The following is a 15158-nucleotide window of genomic DNA, read 5'->3' as shown; positions in this document are numbered from 1 at the left end:
CTTATTTTGCCATGGAATATTCTGGAACACTTACTTCTTGATGTGCGCCAGGACAACGTTGTTGATGAACAGCATCCTCGATAGGCCGATCAAGGAGCTTGTTTCTTTGGTCAAGTCCTCCACTTCCCGTATAGCCTCCACATCGCCGGCAGCAGCAAGGCTCTGCACCAAGCGTGTGATGGACAGCTGGGAGGGCACCTGCTGGGCCTGCAGCATCGCTGCGAGGGTGGCCCGAGCATCTACGAGGAACAGCGGAACGATGACCTTACGGTCAGACTCAGCTCAAAATGGCGCGGAAGGACCCCTCTTAGACGAGCACGAGGCCTCCGGTCCACCAAACCGGTTTCGGCAGCGGAACAGAAGGAAGACAAAGGAGCCACGGACCTTTCAGCTTTCCATGCTTCACCTGCGTTATCACCAGGAGGCCATTGGAGACGTTACAGAGGCCGAAGTCCTTTATGCTCTTCTCAGCTCTGAGGAAGGAGGAGGAGAGAGGAACATTAAAAGGAGGACCCTACTCTCCATCCCACCTGGGGGACTGCAGCAGTGTAACATGTAAGAGGAAGACAGAGAGGACGAGCGTCAAGAGAGCAAGAGAGGTCCGGCGGCAGAAGCAGGTGACCGGAGATAGCCCACCAGTTCTTCATTCGTCCTAAGTGATTAGAGATGATGGCAAAGGCAATCTAAAGAAAAATACACACTTTTAAAGCTGTTCCAGCTGCTTGTACTGACACAGTTTGGAGACTGAGTGAGAACACATATTAGAGTAATCCTACGATCTACAATCCCCTTTTCCACTGCTCTGTCCTTCAAAAAAGCGATGGGATGGGGGGGGAGACCCCACCAGATTTCCCCCCCCTCCCATTTATAAGGCACTAAATCTCAATCAAAGTCTTTTTTTTTTCCTACTCAGTCTTTTTAAATACAGCTTCCTGGCAGATTAATCTGGCTGCTGAATTGAGCATCGGCGGTCACTTCTTATCGCCGCAGCAACCGCCCCGCCGCTGCTCAGTGGATTGCTGCAGAAAAGGGGGGGGGGAGGACGGGTTGGAATTACTCTCCTCAATCCCAAGAAAATCCTGCCACGCGATGGTGCCAAGATGGCCTCTTGAGGCACGCGCTCTGGAGGGTTTTAGGGGAACAGAGAAATTCCTGAGTGACACCCCCCCCCCCAAAGTTCTTCTCAATCCCCTTAATCTCTCCGAAAGAGCCGCACTGCTCAGTCTGACGCAGCCCGTGCCCCATCTGCACAGAAAACCCCCATAAGTCAGTGACTCGGGTACGAGACGGCGCTCGCAACTTGTTCATCTTCCAATGGGATTAACTCGAGGTCTACCCACCATTTCCTTTTTAACCTCTTACCCGCTCGAAAACTCCCTCAAAGAACCTCAATCACCAACAAATATGTTAGGGATTAAAAGTGTGTAATTTAGCTGCTTTCCCACTGTCAGGTTTGGAAAAAAAAAAAAAAAAAAAAAAAAATTAGTGAACCAGAAAGACCTTGTTGGGATGGACAGGCATTAGAGGCTATAGCGTGTTCCATGTAGACAGATAATCACCACTGTATAAGACACACTAGGTCTAAACCCACCATTTTTTTTTTGCCATGGTTTACGGACAAAGACGACCATTCTCAGGCATTACTAATGGAGAGCAGCTAAAAAAACTATACATTACTAATCAGCTGAAGATTGTAATTTTTTCAAAGCGCCCCATGCTTCTCGGAAAAAAGACTTACACGGGTCGCTCACAGATTGGTAAAGCTGTACAGCCTTCTGCTGCCAACAGCTTCTAAACCGGTGGCTAAGATACAAATAGCAGTGGACTCAGATGTGTGTTTGTGCAGCTCTGATCTTGTAATGAGTTCTGATACTCAAGAGGTCATTCGAGGAGACTACTCTCCGCTTAGAAACAAACAATCCCATCTCGAATCAGCGAGGACCTTTTCGGGTCCATTATCAACAGGTCGGAAGAGGTGAAGGCCGAGGCGTACGAAACAGGACTTAGACTTGTGAGCTGGGAACAGGTGCACTGGGACACACGGGTGAAGAGGCATCGAGATTGGCGCGGTGGCACTCACGTGTCTCGGACCTCAAAGGCTTCTTCCAATCTGCCGTTTGCCAGCAGAGCCCGGATCACAGCTAGGTAGACGTTGCCCTTGAAGACTTCGCCACTTTGCTCCGCTTCCTTCAAAAGTGTGTAGGCTGCGGGTGAAAGAGGACGAACAGCTTAAAGGTAACTTCACATTACAAGAGGAACATTTAAACCGCCACAACCAAAGTCAAATGTAGTATTTAACCAGATGCAAGACCCTTTAACAAATGACACACTCCGATTCTAAAAATGTTTTGAAATAACTGCTGGCCAAATCAATGTAATAATGGCCTTGTTAGCGGCACTTTCCCCGCCAGCCAACGAAATGCTGTTTGTGCCCAGATGACAGCAGGCGGGAAACGCACGTCGAGTAGAACCTGTGAATCTAGTGCCAGGAGCAGGCAAACGGATCACAGATGCCACCAGACGTGGCATCAGACAGGACCAGGTGACACAGCATCAGATGTCAACATCAGAGAATAAGCCAAACTGGATTCAGAAAGTGCTTTCTTGGCCTACGAGCAAAGGCTCAGAGTGTCAAAGCAATCCCATAATGCACCTGTGCAACGTACCTTCGGTACTGCCGTCCCTGCTCTTGGAAAGGCTCAAGATGCGAGACTGGTAGCTGTTAACCCCAGCCTTGCTAGAAGTGGTGCTCTGCGGGCTTGACCTTTGACCTTTCGTCTCCGAGGGCTGGACCCTTTGCTCTTCACCTTGCCGATTCGTACTGTTGACATTTGTGTACCATGTCTAGACGCCGATGAAACACACAGAGTGAGCCTCAATTTTCCACATGCATGAATGTGACGTGCCTATACGGACTCCCGCACGCAGGTGTCATCTACCAGACTTGCTCATACCACACCTGCAGACAGGCGTCACGCCGTTGCTCGAACTTGCACGTGCAAGAACTACGTGCGGCAGATCGCCTGCTGCTGCGCTGTAGCAGCGTGTGTGGGTTCTGGTGCAGGGACACAGTACTCAGCCACCGACCCCCATCGGGGTGAGGAACGTTAGCTAAGAGTGTTAAGCTGTGCTGACTGGGTGTCTGGAGTGTTTGACCTCCTTGTAACACAAGTGTTTGCTTGAGGGTGGAGAGAGGGCGCGGTTCAACCATCCGAGGACCCGGGGTGACGCTGTCACCGGGGTCGTAGCCCCAGGGTAATACCCTTCACATCCACTCTCCTCATGGCAGGATTTACATACAAAACAAAAACAGTTGGGGGAAAAAAAAAAAAAAACAGCTAAGAAAATGCCCTAGAAAACTGCCCTCGCTGTAAGTTCAGGAAGATGGGTGTGCAGCCACTGCTCGCGTACATTTGTCCGTCTCATCCATAAAAGAACTATATTTCCGCTCCGAGATGAAAAGACCATAACCACATGGTGGCATTTGACAGTTCTCAATTATCTGGGCTTTAGCGCTGCATTTACATCTTCGCAAACCTCTGGCTTTCCTGGTGGTCGTATCAAAATCTAATATTCTTCACTTGACAGAAACAGGGATTTGAGGACACAGACAAGAAGAAGCTGGAGAGGCAGGTCCATCACAATGCATAGAGGAACCCACATCCACACCTCCACCCTGAGAGAAAATGACTCCTGCTCCCTGGGACATTTTAACCCAGCGTTCTCCCATGTTTTTACCTCGGGCACCTCAAACGGCACCTTCTGGCCGTTGGTTTTCAGGATCTTGGCCAGGAGTCGCAGGGTCCTCTCCCGTGGGATCACATTCTCCTCCTGCATCTTGGTCCAGGCAGCTTCTGCCTTACGCCAGTCGTTAGTCTCGTCTGAGGACGCAGAGGAAACGCGTTAAGAGTTTGACCGAGCAGCACACGGCATGACTGCGCGCAGAGAGAGAGCGCTTGAAGACTAAGGGCTGAATGCTCATAAGGAGCAAAAGTGCAGACATCACACAGGGAGAGAGCAATCAAGAATCAAGAGGCCAAATCTGATCAGCTAACAAACATTTCAAATTAAACTCTTTGAGGATTCACAGCAGATGTTTTGGGGGGTTTAACAAATATATAAAAGACAAACTGTTGAGATAAATCACAAATCTAATTTAGATTTCTCACACTAACCCCCTGCGAGTCTCAAGTTTTCTTAAAAAAAAAAATTAGATGCTCATTTTCTGATGCAGAGTGGAAGGTCAGATCCAGACAGGATGTCATAAAGGCCTCGAAGGTTTGAGAGAAGCCGAGTAGAAGTTCTTCCTACCGCACAGCCGGAGCACGTAGTGGTACATCTCATCCCTGTCACATTCAAACAACTTCTGCGTCATCTCCACCAGGGTCTCCAGTGGCTCCATCTAGAGATGGCAAAGCATGTTGAGAAAGAGCGATCTTTGTGTGGGTGTGTGCGTGTATACGCTGTCACATGACCTACCTGTTCATTGGCAATGCACTTCTCTGCAAACCACTGCAGTCGACCAGACTTTGCCCTAAGGCCAGGAGTCTGTGGAGGTGGAACACAAAACATGAGCATAGGGGAGAGCTTCATACAGTTACTGTACTGAAAAAAAACTTGATGTGGCTAAATTGAGTTATTTTCTTCTGTCCTGTCCTAACAGATCACACAAGATGAAATTGCAGCTCTTTAATAACCGCACACACACACACACACACACACACACACACACACACACACACACACACACGAAATCGTCTGAACCGCTGGTCCCCTACGGGGTCGCGGGGAGCCGGAGCCTAACCCGGCAACTCGGGGCATAAGGCTGGAGGGGGGGGGGACGCACCCAGGACGGGACGTCAGTCCATCACAAGGCACCCCAAGCGGGACTCGAACCCCAGACCCACTGGAGGGCAGGACTCGGTCCAACCCGCTGCGCCACCATGCCCCCCATTAATAACAATACAGGTTGTTTAAAAAAATTATATGTATTATATATCCCTGTAGTTGACTCACTGACAGGTGACACCACTACTGGCCCCCTACACACCAGTCAGTTTACCATTTACACAATACTCCTACTGCTCCGATACAGGTGGGTATGCCAACTTGACAAATGCAGTGATTTTTTTTGGACGCAAACCTTTTTGTTGACAAGGCGTAGACAAGAACTGTACTTTCAGTTCACGGGACACCCAAATCTACACCGAAACGCAGCAGTTAACCTGCTCACTTCTATGCAAATGGAAGATTGCATTTGATAACAACTTGGACAAAATTTGGAATCTTATTACAGAACCTGGCTGTGGTAATTTCATGTATTTTGTGATCTAAAGTTATGAGACGTAAAAAAAAAAAAAAAAGGTGACACAGGTACACGAAATTCATATCCTGAAACTCAGTAATGGGAGAGGGAGTACTTTCATGAAATGTACACACATGCACAGATGCACGTGTGTGTCTGTCAATCAATACAAGCCAGTTCCTACATTTACATTTGTTCATTTAGCAGACGCTTTTCTCCAAAGCGACGTGCGTCTCTCATAAAATACAATGCGTGCGTTACATTAGGCGAACGAGAGACTTGGATGCAGACGTGATTCTTAAGCGCAGTTAGTTTTATGCAGCTACTCGTGTGATGAACATTGGTTCATATGGTGAAGGAAACTATCAGAATATTGACGATTCCTGATCACTTTCCTAGTATTTTTTGAGATACATACAAACATTTACATTGCAGGAGAAGCTGAGTAAAGGGTTGATCCAACTATGATCATGAACATTTATACCTTACATGAACGTAAGAGATCATGGGTGAAGCGAGTCTGGAAGAGGCGAGTTAAGACCCTTCTTAAACGTGGACAAAGATTCAGCAGTTCTGAGTGAAGGGGGGGGTGGGGGTCGTTCCACCACAACGGAACCAAAACCGAGAACCTCCGTGCTTTACCTTTCGTGCGTGAGACCACCAGGCGGGCAGATGTGGAAGAGCGTGGCGGTCTAAAACTATTAAAACTAGTCCTGAACTATTGCTGCATTCATCTGTCAATTGTCAGAGGGTCTTATGACGCCGATCTCCCAGATTGAGCCGCAATTCCCTTAAGAATATCATACCAGCACTATAAAAAGACAGCCGTCCCATTATCATCTTATACAACCCTCTAAAGTACAAATTAAAATTTGTCCTGCTCTCGATCTTGTCTAATCTGCTTTCACAAAAGACCAAGTGCAAGTGGTAATTTGTTTTTTTTTTTTTTTTTCTCTCCCCTCCTCACCCCTTTACCAGTTCCCAAATCTTCTGCCTTCCCCTCCAGCCACTCATCTAAGCCAGAGGACAAATCTTCCCAGGCGCAAATCCGTGGCGATGAGGCCCTGATTACGCCGCAACGGGACGGGGGCGGGGGGACAAAGCCAAGCGCTGCCCCACCCTCGCACCTCCTCCTCGTGCTCATTTTCACTTACAGTAGATCCCAATCCTCAAAAGGACATCTAGGTCAGACGATTAAGACAATCTCCTGCCTGTTGGTTCAGGGCTTACAGCACCACCCCGCCCCGGAGAGGACGAGACGCCTCGGTACGGGCGCCAAAACAGCCTCGCGTCTCACACGCACGCGCACGTACGCGCCGACCCAAAACAACATAACGGAGCGCGGCCCGGATGGCGCCCGACGCGCGTGCAGAAACGCATCGAGACAGACGGCACGCGCAGCCACAAACATGCACGCACAAAAGGATCAACACAACACGCGCGCACGGCTGCGATCCTACTGAGAATTTCCACCAGAAACCCTCTGCTCTGACAAAACATTTACATCAACATCTATTATGTTTCACTTAATTACCCACAATTAATAACCTTGCAATTATATACAACAGACTCATTTGCATTCCCCTCTCTTCTGCAGTAAATGATGTATGCGAGGAGGAAAGTTTCCTTTAATAGATTTTTTTTTAACCCCTATAACCTCATAGGTATCACTTGTTTTAATTATGCCCCCGACTCAACGAGGAAGCGGTGCGATAGAGAGCAAAACGTAGGGCAGAGATACAAGAGTCGTTTATGACCTGCGTGTCAAACATCGCGTGTGCTGTTAAAAACACTCCTGACACCGAATAAGGGGGCTATTAAATATCTGAAAAAGTTTCTCTCCCATATATAATTATTAAACCTATTTTGCTGCAGTTTCTAGGCTTGTCACAAGGACCACGCGAACGCGAGATGCCGTTTTCGCCGCCAACACGCTTACGGTTTGTATTGTGCGTGTGCAGGTTTGCCACAGTGCCGCAGCAAGCTCTAAAATCTATCTATGATAGTGTGTAGGGGGGGCAGGAATCCATCCATCCATCCATCCATCCATCCATCCAAGACACAGTGGCAGGATGACCCCAGCAAACAAGAGGGATATTAATACGCAATAATAGCATGTAGATGTTTAAGAAGGCTTCAGCGCTGTGTCCCAAATCCCTGTTGAACAAACGAAAGAGAGATTCGGTCTGTTTTAGCCTCGTCCCGAGGCGGACGCGATAGCTTATCTTGTAAACGAGGATCTCGGGGCCGAGGAGACAGAATTATTCTTATCCAGCACATATTAAAGGGGACAAATCGCCTGTTACATATGAAATGGCATTCCCCTCCACCCGATCAGCACTCGCACACATGCAGGCAAGGGCATCTTACCCTTCTCAGCTAGGCTTGTCATTCTTTCTTTTAAATAAATTTAAGCTTACTGGTGCTTGTAGTAACAATGATAACAAGAACAACAACAATCATATTTTAATAATGAGTGTAAGAACGCAATCTGAAGATGTAATCCTGAAGGTCCAGTGTGTCTATCGTTTTTCTTTTTTTTTTGGGACTTTTTGTCAGCAGCAGTGTGTCCAGAACTGATGTCCAAGGAATGCAAACCTTCTATAACTATCAGAAACAAACACCATACAACAGGTGTATATGAGTGAGACCATTCGGCAGAACACTCGCTGACACTTGCAACGCCTAGGTCACAAATTACTATTAAAATATAACAAATTTGTAGTGTAATAAAGTCCAACTGTCAATCTGACTTTTCTCAGCTACTCCTTTAACTTAATATATGAAACTCAATGCCTCTACAGTGAATGACACTGATATATACAAGGAACTTGATCCATCATATGGGTTGCCACGGTAGCGCAGTGGCCAGTATTGGTTCCTCGCAGCTCCTTGGCTGGGTGTTCAAAAATGGGCTCGAATCTGGCTTAGTCTGTGTGGACTTTCCATGTTCTCCTGCATTAGTGTAGGATTCCTCTAGGGAAGTTTCTTCCCGCAGTGTCAAGGCAAGTGAACCGGTAACAATGTGCCCTTAGAGTGTGTACGTGTGACTAAATGAGCGTCTGCGATTGCCCTGCTGCCATCCTGTCCAAGACGCACCCTGACTCACGTTCTATGCTTCTGCGATAGGCTCTCTAGACCACTGCAGCCCTGCGTTGGACAAGTGGTTGTTGATGACGTAGAGAAGGATGGATGGACCACCTACAGCAGTCTGCTTCACTGCTTACGAAGGCCATGCCGGCGATTTAGCAGCCAACTAGCGGTTCCGTTCTCATGAGCTACACACAATTCTGCTCATGTTCTCTTTTTTCTTTACCCTCCAAAACCTCTACTTTATGTTCTCACAGCAGCCTTATATCCCTTGCTATTCAGGAACAATCATCTCTTTCACGCTCAGAAACAAAGCGAAAAACCTCAAGTTCTTAAACGCAAATACACACAATCTCACCGGAAGCTTAAATTCAGGCTGCCAGAAAACCATCTGGAACGGACGGAAGCCGAGGCCCCGTCTACCAGTAATACACGTGAATCGCGAAAGGCTGGTCAAAGGCCCCGAGTAACACCAAGAAACACACACCTTTGAAACCCACTCCATAGTCCCCTCCTTATTGCCCATTGTGTGGCAAGAATTGCATTAGTTCAGATTTAGCCGAAATCTAATTTAAAAGTGGAAATTATTACTGCAATCTAATTAGAGGTTTTAAATAGCTGTGTGCTTCCAACACAATAGACGCAGTCCCACCTCAATGATTTTGTGGGCCTCCTTGTATCTGCCGGTCTGCAGGAAGGCGAAGAGCAGATCATAGAGCATGGTCATTTCGCCCCGCTCCTGGCTCACGAAGTCCATCGCTGGAGAGACAGAAAGGAGGCGGGGGTGTAAGGGCCAAATAAATCTCAGTCATACGCACTCACAACGAGGGAAGGTTTGCTTATTCCAAGCCTCCTTTTATACTACATGGTAACAGACAGGCTGTAGCGGAAGAGATTCCCAAAACGTCCGAAGAGTCTGAACAGAACTACAGCTCCTCCAGGAGGATTTTGTGGCAACATTAAGGTACCCGGTTGAACCAGAAAGGCAGTCACCTTCATTCACACCCCACCTTTCCCAACCTCTCCCAGTGTTCAGTGTACAAATAGCCAAGGTTCCAAGTCAGGTCCCTTTTCATCTACAATTTTAACTTAGCAGCGCTTCAGGTGTGTCCAAGCAGGGAGACGGGATACATTTTTAACTGAGGATTGCCTCAACAGGACATAGACAGGAAAGCGGTTCTCGAGATGGGAACCGTTACTGAAGACCCAATCTAAATGTCACCGCCTGGAGAGATATGTACACATCACCCACCGAGCACCGTTTTAAGGGTGGGGTGGCGAGTGGTCCTTGCAGCCGTCTAAGAGGGGGCTTGACCCCTCCCAGGGCTGCCAGTACTTGTCAATATGGTGAGAGGGTCAGGGGGCAGGAATTTGCCCCTTTCCTCATCCCCATCGACACTCCATGGGTACTTGCCAGCACCACACAAAGGACTTAACCCTTTCGCAGTCTCAATTAAAAGCACGGGCCATTAAAAATCGTGATTGCCCGTGTCCTTCATTGTGACCCTGCGCACTCTCCAAGGGAGGTAGCGGAGGGTTTCAACAATGCACTTGTAGGTAGCTACTGTGGATGAAGACCCTTTGCTTCCTCACTGCTGAAGAGCACAAAAAAAAAAAAAAAAAAAAAAAAAAAAAACTTGTCTACTCCGAGTGAGGACCTAGAGAAGTGATCGTGTTGGGAAATGTGACCAAGGAGCACAGCTGAGTGGCACATGCATCTCACCTTTCTGAAGCAGGTCTGTCTCCTCCTTTTCCACCAGGTGACACAGCAGGTCATGGAAGCGAGGCAGGAATTTGTACTGCTTGTAGAAGGACAGCACAGCATCCAGCCCACCTGTCAGGTCTCCACTGCAGATCGAGACAGTCGCTGATGTCAGCCTTACTCAATGGCTACAACAGAAGATCTTGGCATGTATTAAGCCTTTTTCCACGTGCAGCCTTTAAAAGTACTATAGTCGAGCACTCAAGCAAATATGTAACCACTGTTAGAAGGGGGGGGGGGGGCGGGAAAAGATCTCACACACACACACACACACACACACACACACACACACACACACACACACACACACACACACACACACACACACACACGTTTTCCACAACCATTTCCCTTCATTGGAAAAGTGGTTACTGGTGATTGAAGAGTGCATATGGGCAGACAGATGAAAATCCTTCGATGTAGAAAGCACATTTTTGATGAGGTTCCTCCATCTTCAGCTATCTCTGTACAGGGGTAGGGGGTTACTTTCAAGCCATAATCATTTCCTGCCAAATCTTAGTTCAGCTCCAAATTGACTGGAGGTTCATTTTTGATGCAAACACTGACATGGAGAACATTTCCTCTTCTCACTCAGCAGGGTCCGCAACCTCAGATCTCCGCGTGTCAGTGTGTTTTCGAACCCGAAGCCTCCCCCAACCCAATCCCCAACTGTGCAATTTGGTAGAATATGGCAACAAAATTAGAAGCCTTGCTGCACTACCTCAGCTACACCCCCCTTTCACTTACCCTCCTAACAAAGAGCTAACAACACTGCTGACAGATGGGTGATGGAGAAATAAAGAGAGAAACTGGGGAGAAAAACACCACTCCAATTGCTTTATTGTGACTGGGCCAGCATCAATCCAGTGATTGGGTAATTACAATGCCAATCACACAAAGGTCAAAGCAGATAGGTCACAGTCGGGGGCGGGCGAGATGTGAAAATGAACCAGTGAGCCAAACAGGTATTATTTCTGCAGGGATTTCAATTCTGCGATTATATAGCCCGGGGAAGAAATCAGACACTTAAAAGCATGACCTTGGGAGGTGCGGGGGGGGGGGGGTGAACCAAGCACAACAAGGAAGCGCGATTGTGGTTACAACATAAACTCCGCTCTCTTGCAATTGGTTTTAATTGAATTGAAGAGCAACAACATTATTCATCAAGCTGGAGTCAAGAGGCAATTCACTCACTAGTTTCCTGATTGAAAAGCTCTCTCAAGACTGAACGAGACATGGGGGGCGGGGCAAGAGTGCTGGCGCGAGGGCGAGGAAGGGAGATTCACAGAAACGAAATTTGACGTAGAGGCCGAAAAATAACGAAATGAGAAATGACCCTTTGCTAGGTGACTTATTACGGCTGCTTAGTAACGCAAACGACGGAGCCCGATTCGGATCGCCCGATCAGAGGTCGAGGAGGAGAAGTGACCCGAGCTACAGCAGCCCACTGACAGACGCTCAAGGTGGGTCCTGTGATCCTCCTTGGTCCAAGACCCTCAGATGGTTTCTGGCTTTGCTGCAGGCAACTGAGACAGACAACTTGCACAGCCCAAAAGACAAATTCAGACGCTGTGGATGAATCAACTGTGGAGACCACACCCCCCCCCCCCCACACCCCCCGAGCGCTTCCCCACCCGCTAACCTTCTTTAGAATTCCCATCAGTCCAGTACTGCAATTACAACTGCCACCCGCCCTCCAAAAGAAAATTTAACCATGTTGAAGGCTTCATAATTTTCCTGGGTACAATTTGGCTGTCACTTGCGTTCCGATTTACTCAAACACGCACCCTGTTAATGTCACTAACTTTGCATGTCAAGTACTTTCCAGCCAATTAAGTACAAAAAAAAAAAAAAAAAAAAATCTGCACAGAGAATCTGAAGGATTAGACAAGAAAGCCCACTTCCTCATCCCGCTCCCAGATCGCTTTTGTTCCGGCCAAATTCTCCTCCCAGCGTCAGCACCCTAACTGGTGTCCTTCCAGACAGTTTTTTGTGTGTGTGTGCTCGTGTGTGTGCATAATTTTAAAGTATGGCGGGGGGGGGGGGCATTGACAGAACTCTAGAAACAATAAGCACGGCGAAGCCCTCCCCACCATCTCAGTCGGCAGCCCAGGCACGTCAAAAATTCACGGGTTCCGACGCTGGGAAGCGAGAGGCCTGGAGCCAGGGCGACTTGTGGGCCCTCTTCCATTTATGACCTTCCTCCCCATGTGCGTGTTAATAAAAACACTTTACACGTTCCCCTTTGGGGAGAGGACACAAGCGCAGCAACACTCTGAAAGGAGGCGACATGATCCGTCTCGACCCGACACGCCGACAGCCTGACAGTCGCGTTCTCCTGCCAAGCCGGCTCCAGACGCTAATGTCACGGAGACACTGAGCGAAGCCGGCAAAAGGGAAGTATAATAAAAGGTATAATCACAGATACGGATCCAGTCAGTCGGTTATCTCTGCCCCTGCCCCTCACAACACTGCTCCTGACTGGCTGTCTCCGCAAATCTGACTAAGAAGTGCTCATTATGTCGTTACGCCTGACATGCTGATGAGACGCTACCGACCAAGTGACATTCTCTTTGTCCTCGCCAAGACGGCAAGAATGATGGGAATAACGGAGACCGAAAAAAAAAAAAAAAAAGGGAGAGAGAGGGAAAGAGATGTTGAGACAAAACAGAAGGGGAAGAAAGCACGCCTCTCCCGCGTTCCGTCTATAGCTGTTGTGAAGGTTCGGTGGAGAGTTGGGGAGGAAGAGTCATCTCTGACCTTGTTGGAGGACCCAAGCGAGACCGGAAAGTTCTTGACTTGTGCCGCGATACGCGAAAGCTCAAGAAACCCGCGCTCGCGTCCTTGTGAGAAACGGGAACGGACACGTTTCCCTGGAGCTCCCATTGTTCTGCATTTCAATGAACGTCTCAGAAATCCAGTGGCTTTATGCAACCGCTTAAAACTGACTTCGCAGAGTAATTTTTTTTCCCCCTCCTTGACACAGACGTCATTTTCTTGACAAATTGGCGTTGGCTTATCGGCGCTCGGGGCGAGACGACGACTCAACCTGGGATCCGAGCGGCAGTCGATAGTTGTCGACCGGTGGGATGGAAGCCGTTCTGTTTAGAGCAGAGTCGTTGAGACTGCTCCTCTGTTATTTACCAGGCTCGTGAACCTGGGGGAAAATTACTAAACCTTATCTCTGAAAAGCCAGCAATTAAACAGTGAACTGCACCGGTGTTGGGGAAACGCCACGATGGGATAAACAAAAACCGTTTGGGCAGCCCTTGGGGGGCACCAGCATGCGAAGGTGTGCAGCGGGGGTTTTGTCACACAGCGTGTGCAGGAGGGAAATGAGCTGAGGGGACAGGGGAGCAGGAATAAGGCCAGGCACTCCTGTACCTCCAAGCTTACCACATGGCCGCAGCGAATCCAGCAATTAGTGGTTCCTGCACATAATTAACATGCAAATGAGACCATCTACTTAAAAGCCGTTCTCACAAATAGACCTGAAATGGGAGCAGGGGGTGGGGTAAGGGTCCTGCTTTGAGAGGCGCCGTTTTGGAGAGATTTGCATATTGTGTTTTAGCATGCTGTCCATGGTGGCCATCTCGGAATCAACGAGAACATGACAGGCGGCAAGTAAACGGAGGCTGATGCTCCCCAAATGGGGCCGTTTGTGTGTCCGAGAGGTCGAAACGCCTAAAGAGGACTCCGAGACCCATCTCGACCCCTGCGAAGAGCCGTGCGTGGTGGGAGGGACTCACCTGTGGAGGTAGGCTGTGGCAATGGGGCTGGCGAGCAGGGCACTGGGCTTTACCAGGCCCAGAGAGAACACGGTGTCCTGCAGTCGCTTTACGGCCGCAGCATCGCCCTGCAGAGCCACCCTGTTCAAGATGTGGAAGAGCGCGGTGACGGCCGTGTCTTCCAGCGTCAGGTTCTTCCCCTTCATTTCCTTAAGCATGTCCACAGCCTCTGCAGAGACACGGTGGACACATTCAGATGGACCAGATAAACAAGGAAACCCACGGAGGACCCCGAGCGTATCCCCGCGAGCTCTGGCAAGCAGAAGTCTACCGGTTCCAATCCTGTGGGCGGAACCGTCGAACGCTTGAGGTACTTAACCCGACCGGCTTCAGCAGCTGCACAACTGGAAATGAACGCAACCGTAACTCGCAAGCTCGTTTTCACCACGCTGCTAAAACGCAATCGGATGCTAGGACACCTACTCGAGGCACTTTAAGCGACAGGACTCAGGACGCAAGTGTGTGAAATGTAGTCAAGGTGCTGTGCCATGGGACCTTTGACCTGTGAGGAGAGAATGGCCGGTTCCTGACAAGGAAGGCGGCGAGTAAGCTGCTCTCCGTCCAAATGCCAGCAGGAGCGTAGGCAAGGGGAGGTCTGGGGAGCGGGCAGAAGGCCCCAGAGGTGGAGGAGGGATCTGGAAGCGAGCCTGGCAGCAGGGCGAGCCAAGCCACCTGTCTAGGCAGAGACGCCCACAGCTCCCGCCAGCAAAAGCACCTCGGCACAGCGCAGAAGCCCCAGATCTCCCCCGATGGGTGAGCATCAGATGAGAGCGAGAGGGAGCGAGAGAGTCAGAGCACAGAGGGGGAGGCGTTAAAAGGGCCCTTAGATAATTTCATGTGGGGAAAACAAACCGCTATTAAAACAGCATTTTACACCCAGCAGGAATGCAAATTCGGCCGTATAATGCCAATTTCCAGTTAATTACTACTTGCATTTCTAAACGAGACTACAATTACCAGGCCCCACAATAGCGGCGCTTTATCGTTTCTTTTGCGACGGCGGCTACAAATTATAGGTGTGCGGCGAGTGCCCGTCGAGCCCCACCGTCCCCCCGGCCCCGAGCTCACAGGACGCACGGGCACCGTAATGGGGGCTTTTATCAGGCCCGGTCTTCCAGCCCGACTTCCAGCTGCCGTGCAACCCCGCCCCGCCCCGCCACCCCCACCCGCCAACTGCCGACAAGCAGCTGCTCTGTCAGCGGGCCAGATAATT

At 49.3% G+C, this 15158-nt stretch overlaps 1 protein-coding gene across 3 annotated transcripts in view; it reads right to left on the bottom strand.

The window, feature by feature from the left end:
* The window catches only part of lrpprc (leucine-rich pentatricopeptide repeat containing), a 44322-nt gene that overhangs the window by 7720 nt on the left and 21444 nt on the right, over positions 1–15158 (bottom strand). For all 3 annotated transcript variants that reach the window (XM_018725013.2, XM_018725012.2, XM_018725014.2), the window contains exons 23-32: positions 13907–14114; positions 10119–10243; positions 9048–9154; positions 4480–4548; positions 4312–4402; positions 3739–3881; positions 2667–2844; positions 2081–2204; positions 385–473; positions 35–239 (exon numbers count right to left, since the gene is read on the bottom strand). In XM_018725013.2, coding sequence (XP_018580529.2) covers positions 35–239; positions 385–473; positions 2081–2204; positions 2667–2844; positions 3739–3881; positions 4312–4402; positions 4480–4548; positions 9048–9154; positions 10119–10243; positions 13907–14114 — 1339 coding nt within the window. The remainder of the gene's footprint in view (positions 1–34; positions 240–384; positions 474–2080; positions 2205–2666; positions 2845–3738; positions 3882–4311; positions 4403–4479; positions 4549–9047; positions 9155–10118; positions 10244–13906; positions 14115–15158) is intronic.

The sequence above is a fragment of the Scleropages formosus genome, chromosome 8 (assembly GCF_900964775.1).
Source record: "Scleropages formosus chromosome 8, fSclFor1.1, whole genome shotgun sequence".
NCBI lineage: Eukaryota > Metazoa > Chordata > Actinopteri > Osteoglossiformes > Osteoglossidae > Scleropages > Scleropages formosus.
This window is presented reverse-complemented; position numbering and strand designations above follow the sequence as displayed.